Below are 21737 nucleotides of genomic sequence, written 5' to 3'. Positions count from 1 at the left end.
GGTCAGATCTTCTAGTGAAATGTTTTATTTTCCAAGGGCTGGAGCTGTTGGGACAGGCACTTCTTTGAGCTAAACATCAGAAGAGTTTAGAAAAATACAGCAAAATATAATTAAGTTGAATCCTTTTGAAGTTTATTTGATTTGTGGATTGAATTTAAGGAACAGCCTATTAGGGTGTTGTAATTTCTGAAATGGATTTTGTTGAATTATGCTGAGAGCCAAGGCATAGGCCAGAATTTAATTAGAACAATATTTAATTAAAGTGAATATAATTGCTAAATGAGTACTCAATTTAATGCATTTTTTACAATAAATGTTCACAGACTGAAAGTATTTGAAGAGAATTTATATTAATTGTTATAGTTTATGAAGTGCAATTAATTGTAAAATAACCTCTATGTGGAATTATGATCAGCACTTACAAAGCTTGTGTTAGTGATGATAGCCATTGAAGACAAAACTGGCTGAAAACCTTTTTGCTCATGTTTTAAGTACTTTTTACTTGTTTTGGGTTTTAGTACAGAATGGCCCCATCAAATATTATGAGGTAGCACCCTGATATGGACTAACGATTGCCATAATGAGTCATATACTTGCCTTTCAGTTTTTTGTTCAAACAAGTAATTGAGTTATTGACCACTGTAAGATCTATCCAAATAAATTGGTTTGGCAGTAGGGATTCCAAATGAGTGCAAATTTGTGTTTATAAGCTCCATGTACTGTTTGAATTTGGTAATATTTCATGAGTTATTCTTGTACTGCAACATGGAAGGAAGCTACTTGTACCAATTTTTAAAAGTCTGACAACACCAAATTACAGAACCAGAGTAAGAAAAATGGAAGCATTCAGAGTGATGGACCAAATAAGTTGAAGTGCTGAAGAATGGCAAATTAATTTAAATGTTAGTTGGATTTCAAAATTGTAGAAGGTAAGGAATCCACATTGAAACATTAAAGGTGCCTCCACAATAAAGATGGAGGTCTTCTGGTGCAGTGGATAACACTCAGCGTCTCAGCCAGATGCTCCAGATTTGAGTCCCATCCTGGGACTTGATGGTCAAGGCAAGTGCATTCATAAACAACTTATTTATCAATAGGCCAAATGGCAGACAGTAAAAACAGGAAACTTTCTGTTCAGCCATGTGATGGCTCCAGTGTTTTATTTGTTCATGGAATGCAAGTGTCACTGACTGGCCTAGCATTTATTGCTCATCCCTAATCGTTCTTGAAGGGATAGTTGAGAGTCAATCACATTGCTGTGGATCTGGAGTCACACATAGGCCAGACCAGGTAAGGACAACAGATTTCTTTCCCTAAAGAACGTTAGTAGACCAGATAAGTTATAACAAACAATCAACAATGATTTCAAGATCACCATTTTAATATTCCACTCTATCCAAAGTCTCCTTGAATTAGTCCAACATCTCCTATTGAGAGAGAGTTTCGGGCATTAAAAGTCTAATGATGATTGTGTAACCACTGTCAATTGTTTGTAAAAACCCATCTGGTTCACTCGTGGCCTTCAGGGAAGGAAATCTCCTGTCCTTGCCTGGTCTAGCTTGCATGTGACTCCAGATCCACAGCAATATGGTTGATTTTCAACTGCCCCCTCAGAGCCACTTGGGGATGGGCAATAAATGCTGCTCCAGCCAGCAGTGCCCATGTACTGTGAACCAATATACAATATCGAGATACCCATGAGTGAAGATTGAAAGGATTAAGGAATAATTGTTTATCATTCAGACAGTGTATCAGAGGCTGCAATCAACAAGACTAATTAAGTAATTGGATACATTTCAGAGCCGTCCATTATAAATCAAAGTACTTTTTTTATTTTCTTCCTTCTCTTGACACCAGGTTCTAGAAAACTGACAATAATTCTTGATGTCTCTCACAATAGCTTTCAGTCCTTGCAAGGTATCATAGCTGAGTCTGTTCCAATATTTGGCTAATGTTCATATTTGTGCATAGCATGATTCACTGATTGTTGAGCAAATGCTATGGTTATTCATTCCCACTTTGAGTCCAGGGACACTCAATATTTTAATTCTCTGTCCTACTCCCACACTGAACTCTGTCCTTCGCCTCCTACACTGTTCCAATGAAGCTCAATGGTAGCTTGAGCAACAACACTTCAACTTTCAATTAGGCATTTTGCAGCCTTCCAGAATCAATGTTGAGTTTGATAATGTCCAGTCATAACCACGGTTCCCCCTTTTATTTTTGGACAACTGTTTTTGGTATTTTAACCTTTATCAGCGATCTTCCCTTTTATTCTTTCCCCTTTTCTCTCCATCCTCCATAATCTACCTTCCCCTGCTACTGTACTTAATTAAAATCTGTTACATCTCTAACATTTTTTCCAGTTCTGATGAGAAGTCATCAACCCAAAAGAATTGGCAAGATTTTCTCTCCGGTAGGAAACAGAGACCTTTCCAGGTCCTGAACCCACACCTAGCAGGGAAGCAGTCACTTGCCCCAATTTTCACACAGCGCCAGGAGATGGGCTTGTCATCCAATAAAGAAAGGCTGACAGGCTTTCAATGCTGGAAGGCCAATTTAGACATCTTCCAGCTTGATCGGAGCAGCAGAACGCAATGGAGGGTAACTAATAGTAAGGGTGTCTCAAGATGAAAGGGACCATCTTTCCCACTGTTTTGAACTCGGGTTAGCAGTTGGATCTTGCAGCCAGGCTTTCAGTGGTGTGGGGGTGGAAACAAGGCATCCTGTGGCTGCTCTTTCACCCACGCAGACAGGGGAGGACTCATCGATTCATCTGGTGCACCGGCCTTTTGCTGCTGGACGATGATCTCTGGGCAGCTAAACTGGCCTTACCTCCTTTAAATGGGCTCAGTGGATTCTTCACAAGCTGTCTCACCCACCCCACCCTGATAGGTCGGGTCGCCCTGCCGACCCCTCTCGACCCCATCCCACCTCTGCATAAATTGAAGGCTGAGTGCAGAAAGCAGCCAGTGGGACTATTTTAACACCCACTATATCTGCTCCTGGCCCTAACAGGCTGAAAATCCAAGCCCAATAAACACTATTTGTGTCTTCACAAATGCCTGACTTTGAGTATTTTAAGCATTTTCTGTTTTTTTTAATTTAGCAATTCTAAAGTTAGATTAGAGATTCAAAGATTTTATTCCCCCGCTAAAAGGTGGAACCAGCTCCATGTGGGAGTTAGATTTGGTATATATATTTCTAATTGCTGCATGTGCCTAGTTAAGGAAACTATTTGAGAGATTTAGGATGGACACACGTTATCAATGACTACATAGATCGTTATGATTCCATTAGTGCTGGCACCATGGATAAGTCATTTAATGGAAGTGGGAGTTCCAAAAAAGAGGAGGAGGAACAAAGGAGAGAAAATTGGCAGGACAAAAAGTGAAGGAAAGAATATTAGATAAAAGTAGAAGATACTAGTAATACAATCCAGGTGGCCTGCAATTGAAAGAGAGGGATAATTTTTCAGGTGTAACCTTTCAGGAGAACATGAAAGCATCAGACAATTTGCTTGCTGTTTCTGCTTTCTCTGTCCAAAAACCAAATGAAAAGAATTCTTGTAGCTTGTGCCAACATGACTAATTATATTCCAATTTTAAGGCCCACCTACAGAATTTAACAAAGCCAAAGAAATGCTAAAAGCAAAACCAGAACAATCCCAGCAGGATGTAGCACTTACTGGCACAGAAATTTGACTTCACGGTGATTCGGAACCTAATAGCCTCTATAATCCAGCTAGTTGATTATTAAAGATACCCTTCTTCCATATTAGCATATGGTGTGCTCCCAAAATAAAAGAACTCCAGAGTGTACTGCTGAGCAGACCAGCCATGTCCAAAACACACACAACTCACAAAAGCCTGATAGAAAGTTGTTTGAAAATAAAACCCCAACTGAAATGTGAAATCCATAATCCCCAACAGTTCACTGTGTTTTGGAAATGTATGATTGAAAGAAATTTTAAGATCATCTGTTCAAAAAAGTAAAAGAACATGAAAAAGAAATAAACTACAAATGCTGGATTGCTAAACTGAATTTATTAAAAGAGAAAAGATGTTAATGTTCCACTTGTAAATTTGGAAATAGGTGAATTTATTAACATTTATTGAAACAAAGAAAACGAGATCAAACATAATGCAAAGTCCTGACTGCTGTCAGAGAACATTGTTGCCTTTTCAGTAAAGAAGCATATTGCTAATCTCAGATCTGGCATCTATCCATAAAGTTCAAGATTTTCCTGAATGTTGGCCTATAAAAGTTTTAATGACATTGGAACAAAACTTGTCTTTATATAAAAGTGCCCCAAGGCACATTACAGAGGTGTAATCAGACAGACAGAAGTGGTTGGCAAGCCAAAGAAGATGATTTTAGAAAAGGTGAGCATAAAGATTGATCAAAGAAGTGAATTTTAAGGAGGGTCTTTAAACAAGTAGAGGCTGATGGAATGGTGGTGAGGAGATGGTGAGGGGGAGAATTCCAGAGCTGAAGGAACAGCCACTAATGATGAGGTGAAGAAAAGGAGACATACAGAAGGTGAGTATCACAAGGATGAAGAATTCCACGTGGGTTGTGCTGGGGCTGAAGGAGGTTAACAAGATAAAGGGACAAAATCATAAATTGGTTGAAACACAATTATGATCGCTTTAAATTGGAGGTGCTTTGAGACCAGGAATCGATGGACAGGGGTTATAGGCGTGTGGAGCCACAGATAAGGGATATGCTATGGACAGCAGAGTTCAAAAGGAGCTGAAGTTTACAGATAGTGGAGGACAGGAGAATGATTGGGAGAGTACTGGAAAAGTTGAGTCTGATCATGACAAAGGCAGGAATAATAGTTTCAGCAGTGTTTTTGTTGGTACCTGGTGACACTTCCTAAGGGAAGAACTTCAGTTTCAACAGTTCAAACACTCTTCCATCGATACCATCAGCAAAATAGTGAATTTTTAAAATTAATGTATTGACAAAGCCTCATACACATCGAGGTGCCAGCTGTGATTAGATATATTTCTGGAGGCTTTTTCACATGGCTTGCTCCAGCAACGTGTTGGCCAACATATCAATCGTTCTGACACACTGCCTTTCAATGCCAGCTGTAAAGCAAAAAGACTCATTACCCAATAGGATAATGCTTGACTGTCAACCAAACATCCTTTTTCCCCCCATTTTCAATATATTTATAACTGATGAAGGGAATGACTAAGAATTTCCCAATGTCTTGATGATTTTTTTCCAGGATTGTAAACAGCAGTGTCCTGGAGTTGGACCTTCAATTCCAGAAAGCTGTTGGCCAATCCTGGAATTTTAGCAATCCAGCATACATAAAATATGGAAGCTTTTCATACTTTTTTTGCCCACAATTTGATGCCCGGAACACTCCTGTAAATAACTGCAATACGAATTCCAATAATCTGCTTCAGATATCAACCAAAGCATACTTGGCACTGCAAGTTATGACATCTTATTCTTCATAGTAGTGATTAGGTAAGCATTTTAGAGAGCTGCCAAAAACTCCAAAGACAGATTTTTGTAGGTTCGATACCCTGAACGACAAAAGTACCTTTCTGACTGTATTATGATTATTCAGAAAATCAAATAAGAGTGGATGTGAATTATAGACAAATTCTGGCTACAGGACAAGGCATTAATATGCAAGATTGGCACCATGTTGTATAGCTTTCTTTTATAAAATACATCAAAGAATTTTGTAATCATTGGATCTTGACTTACAAATGTTCCATACACCATACTCAATTGATGTTATTTCTGTTTCTCCTAGTGGCACATCTCCATTGGCTTGCTTGAATGCTATGCTTCACACAAATTCTAGGGGAGAAGAGGGTATTTTCTATAAGGTACCTGGCCGCATGGGAGTTTACACTTTGAAGGTGAGTTTTTTGTAAAGAACTACAATAATGTTGTCATCTAAACATTGTTTGTGTACTTGGAGGAGCAAATTTCTAACCGATTGTAATTCTGGTTTCATTTTTTAAAAATTAAATTTACTGGTGGCGATTAAAATAAGAATAACAGTGCTAGGGGTGAAGCACTTTTGGATTAAGAAGCCTTGTGTCAGATTAATCACGGTGGATGCAAAATAAACTCTCTTACTGAGTTCTTATAATGTGATTTTAATCTGCCGTTGGAAGAACAATCCACTATTTCAACAGTGCTAATTTTTCCATTCCCTGCATCGTTATGATATGCCTGTGAGAATTAGCACAAGTTTATAGGTGATTTTGTGTTCGAAGATCATAAACCATAAGGAACTGGGTGGAGACTACTTCCCTTCATTTTAAATTACCCTCCTGAAAAGTGAAGAGTATTGTGTCAGGAAAGATTGGATATGAACCTGGATCTCGGAGGTGACGGCAAATTCACAATTCCACAGTATTTTTGTTCTGAGTCTTATTTTGTAATTTGACTAATAACTGGAAGAGTGCTGGTCTCTTCACCAGGAGACTGCAGTTTGAATCCACACTTGATTCACATTCTGGCTGCAATTGGGACAATTAAGTATAAGCCCAAGTCACCTTATGGACAGAGAGAAAACTAGTTCAGAAGGGAAGCACTGTTTAAAGTGCTTGATGGTGGGTTTACCAGAGAGAAGCATTGACAATATCTATAGGAATGTCCCTGGAGGCTATTTCATTGTTTGACAGAAGGAATGGCAAAAAAAAATCTTTGTTTGAATATGTGATGAATTATAATTACAGGAACATGGGGCGGGATTTTCAAATGCTGGCAGATTGGAACCTGATTTAGGGCTGATTTCAAAATCGTAGTCCCAGAGGTTGTCACAGATCCTGATGCCTCTTGACAGTTTGAAATTTGTAAGGGATTGGATGTGAGATGGCAAAGATGAGTGGGAATGGGACACCCTCTCACTTCCAATCAACAGCCCACTAAAGTTCTTTAAAAGTTTGGAAAGGAACTGGAAAGGTGAGGGTGGGATTTTCAAAGGCTAAATCAGCAAAATGTCTGGTGCCTGTTAGTGTCCAGGTGTCTGGTTCAATCTCAAAGTTTATGTCTATTTGTGTAAGTTTGACATACCAACTTGCACTGTACCTTACTTTGCATATATAGCCACTTTACTGTGTGGTGCAGTTTCGAACATAGAACATTACAGCGCTGTACAGGCCCTTCGGCCCTCGATGTTGCGCCGACCAGTGGAACCAATCTAATGACCCTCTAACCTAAACTGTTCCAATGTTATCCATATGCCTATCCACTGACCATTTGAATGCCATTAAAGTTGGCGAGTCCATAACTGCTGCAGGCAGGGCATTCCACGACCTTACTACCCTCTGAGTAAAGAACCTACCGCTGACATCCGTCCTATAATTACCACCCCTTAATTTAAAGCTATGTCCCCTTGTGTTAGCCATCACCATCCGAGGTAAAAGGCTCTCACTGTCCACCCTATCCAATCCTTTGATCATCTTGTATGCCTCAATCAGGTCACCTCGTAACCTTCTTCTCTCCAATGAAAATAACCTCAAGTCCCTCAGCCTTTCTTCATAAGACCTTCCCACCGTACCAGGCAACATCCTGGTAAATCTCCTCTGCACCCTTTACAATGCCTCCACATCTTTCTTATAATACGGCGAGCAGAACTGTACGCAATACTCCAAGTGCGGCCGCACCAGAGTTTTGTACAGTTGTAACATGACCTCACGGCTCCGAAATTCAATGCCCCTACCAATAAAAGCTAACACACCGTACGCCTTCTTAACAACCTTATCAACCTGGGTGGCAACTTTCAGGGAGCTATGCACATGTACCCCGAGATCTCTCTGCTCGTCAACACTACTAAGAGTCCTTCCATTAGCCCTATATTCTGTACTCCTGTTATTCTTACCAAAGTGAATCACCTCACACTTTTCCGTATTAAACTCCATCTGCCACCTCTCGGCCCAGCTCTGCAGCTTATCTATGTCCCTCTGCAAACTGTAACATCCATCCTCACTGCCTACAACTCCTCCAACTTTGGTGTCATCAGCAAATTTACTAATCCATCCTTCTACACCCTCATCTAGGTCATTTATAAAAATGACAAACAGCAGTGGCCCCAAAACAGATCCTTGAGGTTCACCACTTGTAACTGAACTCCAGGTTGAATATTTCCCATCAACCACCACCCTCTGTCTTCTATCAGCTAGCCAATTCCTGATCCAAACTGCTAAATCACCCTCAATCCCATGCATCTGCATTTTCTGCAATAGCCTACCATGGGGAACCTTATCAAACGCTTTGCTAAAATCCATATACACCACGTCAACTGCCTTACCCTTATCCACCTCTTTGGTCACCTTTTCAAAAAACTCGATAAGATTTGCGAGGCACGACCTACCCTTCACAAAACCGTGTTGACTATCCCTAATCAATTTATTTCCCTCTAGATGATTATAAATCCTATCCCTTATAATTCTTTCCAAAACTTGGCCCACAACAGAAGTAAGGCTCACTGGTCTATAATTCCCAAGATGGTCTCTACTCCCCTCCTTGAACAAGGGGACAACATTTGCTATCCGCCAGTCTTCCAGCACTACATCTGAAGCTAATGACGACATGAAGATCAAAGCCAAAGGCTCTGCAATCTCCTCCCTATCCCCCCAGAGACTCCTCGGGTAAATCCCATCCGGCCCAGGGGACTTATCTATTTTCACACTCTCAAGAATTGCCAACACCTCCTCCTCATGTACCTCAATCCCGTTTAGTCTACTACCTGGTATCGCAGTATTCTCCTCGACTACACTGACTTTTTCCTGCGTGAATATTGATGGAAAATACTCATTCAGTGCCTCTCCTATCTCTTCAGGCTCCACGCACAACTTCCCACTGCTGTCTCTGGCCCTAATCTTGCCCTAACCAATAACCAATCTTTTATTCTTGAAGTTTAGAGGGACTGTCTGTTCTATTCAGCAAAGGCTCTAACATGGTTGCTTCCTGCCTTTGTAACTAACACCAGGCAGGACATTCCCGTCATCTGATTGTGCTTAGCGCTTCTAGTTGGCTGCTGAGTTTGCCTCCGACCCAGGCAGCACATCCGCATTTAAAAATAGTGTTGTGTTCGTGACATGGTTGAGTGTCTAGACTCAAAATTCATCTTAGTGTCAGGTTCCACACCTTGCTTTGAAAATCCGATTCACTGTGTTGGTTACCTAAACAATCAAATTTACTAAATTATTATAAAAATTGTATACAATTACAAGAATACTTAGAGATAAAGTTTTGCCCTATTTACTAAGTGCCCAGTTTCTCCACTGGTGCTGTCAGAAGCAGAATCAGGTCCTTCTCATGAATTTGTTTGCTCTCATGCCCTTGCTTTGGCTGACTGAGTAACATTTACAGCAGTTTACAACCAGATCACTCCCCAAATGAGGCATGGCACAGAATATTTGCCTTCACATTGACAAAGTACCAACTCATTTGATTATGTCTGACATATTATTGATTGTTATGTTTGATAAATGTAACTATCACCAGGCTTATGTGGAACAGGAGCTGAAGAGAAATAGAATCCTTAAGTGCAGGAAGTGGCCTTGGGCCCATCAAGTCTGCATTGCTCTCTGAATGAGCATCCCATCCTGGACTTCCCTTCTACCTGTAATCCCATGCATTTGCCATGGCTAATCCATGTAACCTACACATCCCTGGAGACTAAAGGGCAATATACGATGGCCAATCCACTTCATCTGTACATCTTTGGACTGTGGGAGGAAACTGGAACAGCAGGAGGAGGTCCGTGCAGACATGGGAAGAATGTCCAAACTCCACACAGTCACTCAAGGCCAGAATTGAACCCAAGTATCTACTACCATGTCGCAGCAGTATTAACCACTATGCCGCCCATCTGTATTATACTGTATCTGGACTATCAGCTGGCCCACATTTACATTGTCTGTTAAAATTATTTTCGTCATTATCCAGTGTATTTGACAGCTATACTCATTTATCTCCAGCCATTGATAACTGAACCAAAACTGAAAAAGCTGGAAAATCTCTGCAGGTCTGACAGCATCTGAGGAGAGGGAATAGAGTTAATGTTTCGAGTTTGGAACCGCTTCATCAGAGCTGAAGACAATAGAATATAGGATGATGTTTATACTGTTAGGGTGAGGGGGTGTGGGAATGGGTGGGCAGGATTGACAAAGAAACAAGACGGCAAAGGGAATGTAAATAGTGGTGATCATGGCGAAGAATGGCGCTGATAGCGGCCATTACAAGATCAGAATGTGTAAATGACAGAACATAGGTAAGCAGAGTATCAAAGACCAACCTGAGACATGCAACAGATATCCCTCATGGAGTGAGGGAAAGGAAGACAGTGGTGGGGGGAAGAAGATGGAAAGTGAGATTTTTTGAAAAGGTGGAAAAATGAAATGATATGAGAAATGAAAATAAAAGATAAATAAATGGGATAAAATGAAATAAAATGATCGGAGTGAAGTTGGAGGAGAGAGTTCAAACTCTGAAGTTGTTGAATTCAGTGTTAAGTCTGGAAGACTGTAAAGTGCCTAATCGGAAGATTGTTTGTCCAGAAGTTGTTTGTCCAGTTTGTCCACTTTGCATTGTGCTTCACTGCATGTTGCAACAAGCCAAGGATAGCCATGAGGACATGAGATTCCAGCATCTGCAGTAATTTGCTATAACAACAACAATTGACACCAACAGCCAGTATTGCTGCCTCACAGCTCCAGGAACCCAGGTTCAATTCTGGTTGCGGTTGACTGTGTGGAGATCGCAGGTTCTCCCTTTGTCTGCGTGGGTTGCCTCTAGTTTCCTTCCGCAGTCCAAAGATGTGCAGATTAGGGGTATTGGCTGTGGTAAACTGCTCCTCACTGTCCCAAGAAGTGTTGGTTAAGGAAATTATACATGCAACTCCTACAGTGCTGAAGGAGGCCATTCAACACTGCACCAACAAGAATCCCATCCAGGCCCTATCTCCAAAAGCCCACATATTTACCCTGCTAATCCCTCTAAGATACACATTCTAGGACACTAAGGGACAATTTAGCATGGCCAAATAACTTAACTTCACACCTTTGGACTGTGGGAGGAAACTGGAGCACGCAGAAATGGAGGAAATGTGCAAACTCCACACAGACAGTGACCCAAGCCAGGAATCAAACTCAGATCCATGGAGCTGTGAGGCAGCAGTGTTAACCACTCTGCTACTGTGCTGCCCATAAATTAGTGAGGTAAATGCGAGGGGATAGTTCCGGGTATGGACCTGGGTAAGATGCACTTTGGAAGAGTTGGTGTAGACTCAATGGGCCGAATGATCTCCTTCTGCACAGTAGGGATTCTATGATCTTTAAACTGTATGGGTCCAGAAAATCAGGAGCAGGAGGGAACATATTAATCTATTTAAACTAATCAAATGGTGTAATATGTGATGTTTTATGTTCTTTGTAAAATCTGGGTGAATATTTGAACAGGAGTTAATAATTTTTCCTTTTTAGCAGAACAGGAAGATTTGGGTTATGGGGGAAATTGGTTTATTTTTCGGTTTAGCAAAACTTAATTTGTTTGCAACAGGACGGAGAATTTCCTCGGAGCTTCTCCCACTCTGCTACCAAGATGTCAGAGCAAGTTTGTCAGAAACCCTATTTACTCATGTAAATCCAATTTGCATGCTTAAACAGGATTTCTGACAAATTTATTGTGGTGGAGGAGGAGAAGCCCCAAGGCAATTGACTGTCAGTAATCTGCCGACTGTAACATGCAGCTTTTTAGAAGCAACGATTTTTGCTCATTGCCTATTATTCTCAGCTGAAAGTAAATTGTAACATCAGAGTTATGAACTGCAGTAATATAACTTCTTTTTCTTGGTTTTTCAGAAGGATGTCCCAGATGAAATGAAGGATCTGCCTGAGATGTGGGATGACAGCAGCGATGCTCAGTCAGACTCGCAGAGCACAGAGAGCAATGAGAAAAGAGAGAGAAAGAGAAGTAGGTGGAATTTGGGAGGCAATTCAGGGTTGAAAATTAATCATGTGACTTCAAACTATGAACTTCTTTCCTGGGAACAATAAATTAACTTGGAGTGGAATTTATTGCTCTTCCCTGTGGCATATTTGGTGACAGGAGTCATTTAATTAGGCAGCAGGAAGAAGGATAGGGTCTGTGCTGACTTCCTGCTTTAATCTAACTAAATCTGTAGTAGAAAGACCCATGGAGGGCCTTCCTGCCCTGCTGTTAATTGAGGTGCTTAACATAACTCCATCAATGCACATCTACAGGCCTGAAATTGTCACAGTTGAGCGCAGGGGGCTTCTCATGTGGGATTACTGGCTAGCTACCATGGGAATCCTTCATTCAGAGACACTCAGTGCCAATGGAGGGATTTGGCTGATCACTCCTCACCCTAAAGCTGAGAGCCATCAGCTTTCTGCTGTCCTTTTTCCCCTTCTTTCTCCCCTTTCCTTTCACCCCTCCCCTTTCCTTTCGCCCCCTATCCAGGTTAATGCTGAGGTAGGATTTAATAAAGTGTGCCTTCCCTAAAATAGGCAACTCCAGCCAGCAATGAAGACCCCCTCAACTCCATTAAATACTGCTCCTGGTTTCCATTTTTCATGTTTGCAAAATTGGAATTAAAAGTTCAGGCTGATTTAGTCCCATTGTCTTCCAGCAAGAGGTGCTCTCAAGTTTCCATTAGATAGTTGTCACTTCTGAATAGATGCAAGCATATGGTGTCCTATCACATAAGGACAAAGCCACATTCATCCAGGCAGAAGTTGCAGGCCTGAATGTTTAGTATGATGGGTGCCAACAGACCCCTGCTGACTCTGACAGATTCACTGCATTTAATGCTGAAACGAATTTTGATTGGCAGCAGGTGGGACTTGTGTCTTTAATTGTACGAAAGCCCCACTTTGTAGAGTTTGTATGGTCTTTTTCATTCCTATGTAATTCCCACATGGACAGTTCCAAGTTTGAGCTCAGTTTAAGAGGAGCTCTGCAAGTTATCTGCCATGCTCTCTTGTCTTAAAATGTTTAAATCTCACTGCAGTTCTATTTTTAGTACTTTAACACAAAAATGATTTAATGGAACAAATGGCAATTGGGTCCAAAGTGTGTTTTTATTGCTTGCCATTATTAATCATTAGTAACTGGGAGCTCTCAATTTCAAGTTGAAACTTAAAGTAATAAAACAAGAAGTAAAACTATGCAGAGTTTGAAAACTAAATGCTAAATGAGAAAAGGCTGTATATTACAAAAGATTAATGGTTCTCGTCCAACATGACTAATTTGTTACAGTCAGTTATTGGATTGGTTAAGAATACTGAATAGCAACGTCATGCTTCTGGCTGTTTCCCAGGTTAATAATTTTTATTTCAAACTCCTTTTTCGTTGAAGGGTGAAACACCATTTCCAAATTTTGTTCACATTTTGGTGGAAATGGTGATGCTAGGGATTTATTTTGAAGAAAACAACAACTACTTGTAGTTAAAAACAAAACACCATGGATGCTGGAAGCTGGAACTTAACAAAAAATGTTGGAAAATCTCAGCAGGTCTGATAGTATCTGTGGAGAGAGAACAGAGCCAATGATTCGAGCCTCGATGAATTTTCCTCAGAGCTCTGACCAAAAATAATTCAGAATCGGAATAATCTACTTGTAGTGACTTGTGATTAGATGTCTCAGTGGAGTCTGTTCATTCACTGCATGGAATTCCTATGCATAGACTCATTGTTTAATGTTAATTTATTCTGAAATGTATTATTTCAAGGGTGTTACTGACAAGGCCAGCATTTGTTGCCAATCCTTAATTGTCCATGAACTCAGTGGCTTGCTAGGCGATTTCAGAGGACAGTTAAGAATCATCAACATTGCTCTAGGTCTGGCGTCACATGTAGATCAGACCAGGTAGGTATGGTAGGTTGCCTTCTCTAAAGGGACATTAGTGAATCAGACTAGTTGTCAATTCCATATTTTAATTAAGTGAATGTGAATTCCACCAGCTACTGTGGTGGGATTTGGACCCATGTCTCCAAAGCATTAGCCTGAGCCTCTGAATTACTGGTCTAGTGGTATTTTCACAGTAACTTCATTGCAGTGTTCATGTAAGCCTACTTGTGATACTAATAAATAAACTTCATGAAATTACTAGTATGCCACCATCTTCTCCTGCGGTTAGGAGGGAGTCTTGTGAACCTGTGGATGGTCTCCTGGCCTCTGGGCACAACACCCACTCCCAAGATTTGATGGTGTGTGTTCATAATGTGGCCAGACAGGTTGAGTATCAACTTGCAAATCTTCCCACCACATGCCCATAGTAGGTGGCAAGAGTGGCAGAGATTTCTGATTAGCCATGTGATAGAAAGAAAATGGAACCTCTGGCATCATTTTCTGTGGTTTCTTGCTACAACTGGCATGTAGAAATATGGTGCCACAGCAACTTGGACTCCTTGGGGTGTCTGACTAAATTAGGCAACCGGCGTGGATCAGATTGGTACCGACTGCATGGCAATCTGTGCCCGTTGTGGTTGGGGTGAATTCTACCAGTGATAGAAATTGCAGTGCTGTGCGTCAGACCTGCTTTCAGGCAGAGAACTCAAGACAAAGTTGCAAGAAGGATCCTGTCCTTCTGCCAGTGTTGCTATAAATTTCGGCTCTATTGAGTAACTGATTAAAATTAGTAGTTAAGAGATGAATGTACCATGGTGACAGTCAGAATTGAATCCGTGTACATGTATTTCATTCAGATCTTGTTCCACAAAGGAGTGCTGGCTATACTGCAAAAATTGACAGTTGTGGGAATGTATTTTTAATAACTGCATCTTCCTGTTGAACAAGATAGATCTTGTTTGTAATATGCTGGATTGCACAAAATGAGCCTCAGTTTACATTCCATAACAAAAATAATTGGATTGCATAACCTTACAGTATTTTTGTCTTTGAGTTCAATGCATTCTGCACAAGTCCATTTCTTTGTAAGATATATTTTAATGATAACAGGATTCTAATTTAAAAGGAAAGTGAGAATTGCATTTATCTAGCACCTTGCAAAGCCTCAGAATGTTCCAAAGTGCTTCGTAATCAATGAAGTACTTGTGAAGTGTGATCACTATTGTAACCACTGCAACAAGAACTTAGACTTATAGGCACCTTTAACAGCTAAAAATATCCTAAGCTGCATTGCAGGAGCATTATCAGCAAACTTTGACGCTGAGCCACATGAGAAGACGTCAGGGCAGGTGAGGAAAGTATTAAGAATCTTTTTAAAATGCCAAAAATGTAACGAAGCAGAGAAGTTTAGGTAGGGCTACATGGGAAATGTAGTTTATTGATAGAAGCTTGGATCATTCCAAACTGAAGGGTTGGAGGAAATGGAAAAATCAAAAACACCTTTCTCCTTTTGGATGGATAGTGAGAGGCAAAATTCAGAGCTGTTAAATTAATTCCCCTCCTGTCTGTAATATTTGGGTGTACTGTGGCCCTGACATGTGTAAGTTACGGACAAAATCCTTGTTAAACAATTCCCTTGACACAGAGGTGAGGATTCTATATGGCTTCCACAATTGTCAACCAAAAATTAATCTTTGAAATCACATTTTTTAATAAACATTTTAGTTGGAGCCAGAAGTCAGGATCAGTACACCAGCAGCCCTTTCCTCCCCAATAGACTTAACCAACCACCTTATCTAAGGAGCATTTTCACAAGGGAGGTTGTGGGACAAAACTGTTTACTATCAATTGGCTGCCTGTGGAGGCATAACCAGTAACAATAGATCACCTCGGATCAATTTCTATCAATTCTCTGTCTCCTGTGGAGGCAGTGAGAATCTAGATCTCCGAAAATGGGTGCAGACAAATGTTATGCGAGATTTTCAATATAAATTCTTGGTGGATGAATGGAAAAAAGGTTTGTGTGTAGCGTAAAACACATTTTGCATTATTGGAGTTGTTCAGCTTCCACTTCTGATACCTACATAGTCTCTAAAAAGCTGTTTACTTTTTAATAAAAGACTCAATTCTTTACCCATAGAGAGAAGTAATGTAGGTACCCTGGAGATGGTTTGCAGCTGGCACAGGTGGACGCAAAGCAGTCACAACCTTTGTTCTGTTACTGATTGTTTTCCGCATTTAAAAATGAGAATTCTTATAAAAATGAGGAATTTCATAAAACAATGATTATTGTTCATTTATATTTGTCTCTAAATTTAGGTACTAAGTTTTAAGTTGTTAAAAATTATTGGGTGGAAAAAATACTGTTGCAGAAAGGTCACTGTTTTGGCACTAATGAAGTTAATGTTTTTATCAATGATGTTAATCAGCAGGTAAATCCATTATTAATGTGACTGATATTTTGTGTAGCATAATTCATGATGAAATTTATAAAATGTAAAATGTTGGTAACCTTTTCTTGGAAATTATTGCAAGCATTGTAATGAATAAGAAGAAAATAATATCTTCTTTTGAACTTATTTTCAAATGTGAAAGAATTGTGTAGTTAGCTGTAGTCTGTGGTATGTGGTTTTCATGCAGCCACGGTTGCTATTTGAACAACTTTGGGACAGTTTTTCTTTTGCTAGTAACCTTTCAGCTTTCACTCTGCTTAAACAGAGTGCTCTGGTTCCAACAACTTGTAGTTGATTAGTGCCTCTAATCCAAAAAAAGGTCTTGTGTTTCACATAGGGAAGCATGCACCAAGCAGCAATAGAAGGGTGATCAAGTGTACAGTCAAAAAGATTTTGAGCAAACTTTTCAAAGTAGGGAGTAAAGTAGCATGGCACAGAGGATAAGGGAAGTTCTAGATATGGTCCAAAATGGTTAAACATTTGGCAACCTCTTGAAAGGTACAAGGACAGTGGGGAATGCAGGAGAGACCAGACTTGGAGGATTTTGCTCCGCAGATGCGAACTGACCTGCTGAATATTTCTATCACTTTCTGTTTTTGTTTCAGATTTCCAACATCCCCAGTATTTTACTTTTTGCTGGAAGGATCTGGAATACCTGCTGGGGTATACAGCAGGAGGAGGTTGCGGAATTGTTACGGATTGTGTTTCTCGTTTGTTTTTGTTTCATATGCTGATAATTGTGAAAAGCTAATTGCAGTGTTTTATGAAATTAGTTGTGTTATTGAAAAGGGCAATAATAATACTTTGAAAATGGTTTAATCAACCAGTAATGACCAAGAAGTGATATGCTGTGGCTTTAAGAAAGCGACTTCCTGCAGGCCTCTGGACTGCGCGCTCTGAGTCACAGCTGTGACTGATTGAAGATGGTTGTAACAGTTGAATGTGGTTACTGGGGCCCCAAGATGTCATCACTAACAGCATAAGTCTGGAATGTGGTACAGATTATGTACAGAGAAGTTGTTACTAGTTCAACAAGCTGAGCCATCTTCTGTTTTTGCATTTTAAAGTGTTATATACGTGCATGCCTCAGTAGAGATACAGAGGAGTGATTAGAAGAGCTGTTATCAGATCAGAGCTTAATAAAGATTAAGGAAAAGCAATTTGCACACTGACAAAATTTAACTAGTTGGTTTCATTGTTGTTCTATTTTGGATATATTGACCGGAGTTTTTTGACCATTCATGCTTCACTGCCCCTGCAAGCGAGAATGGTGAATTTGGCACTTGGCGAAATCTCCATTCACTGAAGTGGGAGCAGAGAATCCTGCCAGCTTGAATAGCCAGAAAATTCCAACCCTTGACTTTTGCAAGAAACTGCCATTTGGAAGCACAAGATTGAGGTATAATCAGTAATGAGAATGGTATCGTATAGTTCTGTTAAAATACTTATCTCAATCCCCAGTTCGGTAGAGTCAGGCCTATTTATACCAATTTGATCTGTTTCTGTTAACATTTTAGGCACAGTTACCCATTGATGTAATGTATAATATGATCAGCAGTGATACCCAGAGCAAGCAACATGCAATGCTACCTTGATAATAACCAAAGCTACTATGGTGTAATTATTTTACCTGTATCACTGGTTTTTCACTTTTCACTTGAAGTGTGGCTTTTCACTTGAAATATTAATAACAAAAATGCAAGACTGGGTTTTTATTTTTCATAATCTATTAATCAAAATTTTGAAACTAAATTCTAGTTTTGTACCAGCAAGTTTCTCTGTTGTCCAAAGTCAAAGTTTGGCTAACAACCGTTAATCCTGGATCTGTGCATCTCTTTTTAATTAAACCATGAAAATATTATAACACGAGCATTGTAGGACCAGCCAAATAAACTGAAATTGGAATTTCTGACCCTGTGCATTTGTGCATTCCTATCAGCACTTCTAAGTAGCATTAAATTGTGTTCTTTCTGTGTTTAAGTCTTGAATCCATCTGCTAGACAATGACTTTGCTATAAAATTGGCCAACTGACAAGTGGGTTAGAAAATGTATATCAAAGGAAGTTATGATACCACTTGGAACAACAGGGATGTGTTAAATGAAAATGTGCAGTTTTCTTTTGATGTTGATTTCCACAGAGAGTCAGTTGAGTTTGGTAAGTTCTGTTGTGCGGTCTGAGATTTAATATGCATGTAAGTTTACATCAGCAAAACTGATATAGGAAAAAGTTGACATGAATGAAGTGTGAGCATGTGTGTCTGTGTATTGTATATAATAAATTACATTGGGAGTCAAGACAAGTGTAGTTGTGAAGCGAGGTGGAGGGTGAGAAGATCGGGATGAGGATTCAGGTGTAATTTGGTTTACATTTTAAGTTTGATATTTTATCCTTATTTCTGTGCAGTATTTACAGCTTAATCATATGGAAATTGAGACGAGACATAGAATTGGTTAAAATGTGAATGTTTTTCAGCATTACAGGCCTGAGAGCTGAGATCTACAAAAGTGGTTTTAGAGCGTTGTCATCGGGGGCAGATATAATTATAGCACAAAGTTTAAATAGGCCTTTTTGTATATAAATGTTGGGATTTAAGTTGATAATGCTGACTTCAATTACATCTGAAAGTTGTGGTGCAACTATGAACTGACCTTGAACCCTGCTTCACCTGTAGGCATGATCAGTTAGTTTTTTCTGTTAAACTCTAGCATTGTGGGTTGGGACTCAGGGAAATGGATTCTTCAAGTGGGGCAGACTTAATTGCATCACATCTTACAGTGGCTTGATCTTTCCCTGAAGTGCAAAGAGAGTGCAAGATTGAGATGTTGCATCACTTCCTGTTATGTATATTGAGTCATTGGCATATTATACAGTTCGAATTAACAGTTTATATTACAAAACGTTGCACAGGTAACTCAGTCCTCACTATAAAATCTAGCATTCTGTCTTTTTATTTTATATTTTCATATTTGGTCATCATGTGGTGCCATGAATTAAACTTGCTGGTGCTTCACAGTTTTGCTGCCAGTTTGCAGAAAGTGCAAACTGATAATGTTGCTGCAAAGGATACAAATATCTGGGCTCAGAGTGAACAAAGCAAGCAATTCATATCTCCCTAACCAACCAGATTGAAGAATTGTGAAATTACCAGTGCAAGGACTGAAAAGTAAGTGTAAGATAGAATGTTTGAATTCAATGTCAAACCAACTGCAGAAAGAGTGGGAGAGTAGGAAAAAAATAAAATAAATATATGTTTTCAATTTTTAAAATCTCCAACAGCTATTGATAATTAGGTTTCAATGCTAAAGAAGTTGGCTGACCTCAGTAATCTAACATTTATCATGTTGTTAACAGGATACGGTACTTCCACTAACATGGACTAGACTTAATAGTGAGTTCAGTATATACGTACTGCACAAACACAGCAACATCATGCTGTTCTGTGCTTTTCAATTGTGAGCCATTACTTGGCCATTATCTTGACAGCAAATTGAGCTATCACGTTCCTATGTAGACTTGTAATAATACACTGTTTCCAGTGGTGACATTTAGAACCATAAATGGTCAGAGGGAAGGAGTACAGGTTGAGAGGTTTACATGGACATTTCCAATGAAATGTATAAAGTTAGGAATTCGTAATGAAGAAAATGACAGCAAGTGTTCCAAGAATGTGATAAAAATTAGGTTTTGTGGACAGAATTTGTCCATAGATGTAAGAACCTGCCAGTTGTTGTTTACTGTCACTGATGTGCTTCCTAGGTGAGTACACAGTAGGCTCAGACTAGAAACCAACACCTGTGAGTACAAAGTCTTTTCAAATGCAAAATACAGGAAGTGAATACAATGCATTGAATGTACTTCCTGCAACACCACCACCCACGAACACTCTAGTTCCTTATTCAGTAATGTGGTTGAGGATTATTTGTCAAGACTTAACGCAACAAATATTGGCAATATATTTTAGTGCCCCAATTCACATAAAGTATCTGCAAAGAGAATGCCAGTTTATCTTGCACATTTTCCATCTGTGTATGCAGATTGTTGCATTTCAAAGTGATTTGGGTATCATGATAGCTTAGCAGTTTAATATTCTGCAGACCTCAAGATGCAAGTATGAATTAAAATTGTGAATATTGTTTCCTTGATTTTTTCAGACAGTGAGGCATTAGTCTCAGTTTTATTCTTTTATTAAGAAGGAGAAACCAGCTATCTGCACTGGCTTGGCACTTCTGAGCAAATGTGCTCTGGGGATAGTCGTGGAGATGGGCCAAGTCATCAAAGTCATCCTAGTAAGATAGGAGAATCTACGTTCAGATGATTGATCATTTGTATGTATAAGGGGTGGGGACATTGTAATTGAAGTCACTTCAAAGCAAGAGCTTTGATATATGTTGTATCAGTCAATATCAATAGAAAGATATAGCTTCAAAGTTGCTATTTAATTCTCTAAGGCAATGGATTCCATTGCACATTAAAACTTTTTCAAAGTGATAATTTTATTCTGCCCTCTAGCATTTGCAACATGACATCATTTATTTCATATACTTCTTGCTACAGGAAACTTGCTGATAAAAAATCAACACCCGCTTCCTTATAAGTACAGAAATAAAGTTACAGAAAGCGGAAATGTCACTTTTTTTTCAAAGAAACACTTCAATTTTGCTGACATAAACTGCAATACTGTGCTCTTCAACCAATGAGCTTAGCAGTTGGAAACGGCAAAAAATAAGCAGCTCAGCAGCAGCTTCAACCGTTCAGAGGTTAAGTCAGAAAAAGAAAATGTTGAATAAAATCTTTTATTCTGATCAATACAAAGGTAAGGAGCATTGATACTGAGTGGGATCTTGTATATTTCAGTCATTCTACTGTCTGTTAAAGTGATTAATGTTTTGAAGGAAGCAGAATCCCAGTTGTCTTGGCCGGTGTGGGTGGAACCCAAACTAAAGGTTTATTTAGTCATGTTAGTTCTGGGAGTCCTCTTTCAGACCTGCAAAATAAATCTGGCAATTTTTTTGTGCCGAGCTGCATTCTTACTTTACTCAAGCTGATTAAAAGCTGAAAGATGTCTTTCGTTTCTGAGGCCTGCTTTGAAAATTTAATGACAATATAATGCAATCTAAATTTACCAAAGAACTGAAAGTGACCAAATCATTTTAGAAGTAATGCTGCAGCTTTGAAACGCCTGAAAATAGGACAGGATCTGCATTACGGGAGAAATATGTTGATTTATAATTTTGTGACTGTTTAGAGTAACTCCAAACTGCTTGATGATACTGCTTTGGCATGTTTTATATGTTGTGCCTAGTATTCAATACAGTATACAATCATACAAATTAAGAAAATGAGTATGTTTGTGTGTCTGTATGTATGGACAGACTTGTTTACAACTGGTACTACTTTAAGAAATCAGACTTTCCAAGG

At 39.4% G+C, this 21737-nt stretch overlaps 1 protein-coding gene across 9 annotated transcripts in view; it reads left to right on the top strand.

Annotated features, from left to right (window-relative positions):
- The window catches only part of asxl2 (ASXL transcriptional regulator 2), a 216476-nt gene that overhangs the window by 126851 nt on the left and 67888 nt on the right, over window positions 1-21737 (top strand). For 7 of the 9 annotated variants that reach the window (XM_080192284.1, XM_080192279.1, XM_080192278.1 and 4 more), the window contains 2 exons: window positions 5786-5894; window positions 11853-11964. The exons of 1 other annotated variant lie outside the window; for it this stretch is intronic. In XM_080192284.1, the coding sequence (XP_080048410.1) occupies window positions 5817-5894; window positions 11853-11964 (190 nt within the window). In that variant the 5' untranslated portion in view covers window positions 5786-5816. Of the gene's footprint in view, window positions 1-5785; window positions 5895-11852; window positions 11965-21036; window positions 21133-21737 lie in introns of those variants that run through there. One more of the 9 variants, XM_080192286.1, reaches the window with a different exon arrangement.

Source organism: Carcharhinus amblyrhynchos, chromosome 7, assembly GCF_965287045.1.
Source record: "Carcharhinus amblyrhynchos chromosome 7, sCarAmb.v2.hapA, whole genome shotgun sequence".
In the NCBI taxonomy this organism is placed as follows: domain Eukaryota; kingdom Metazoa; phylum Chordata; class Chondrichthyes; order Carcharhiniformes; family Carcharhinidae; genus Carcharhinus; species Carcharhinus amblyrhynchos.
Note: the sequence above shows the minus strand (reverse complement) of the source record. Positions and strands in the feature narration are given on the sequence as shown.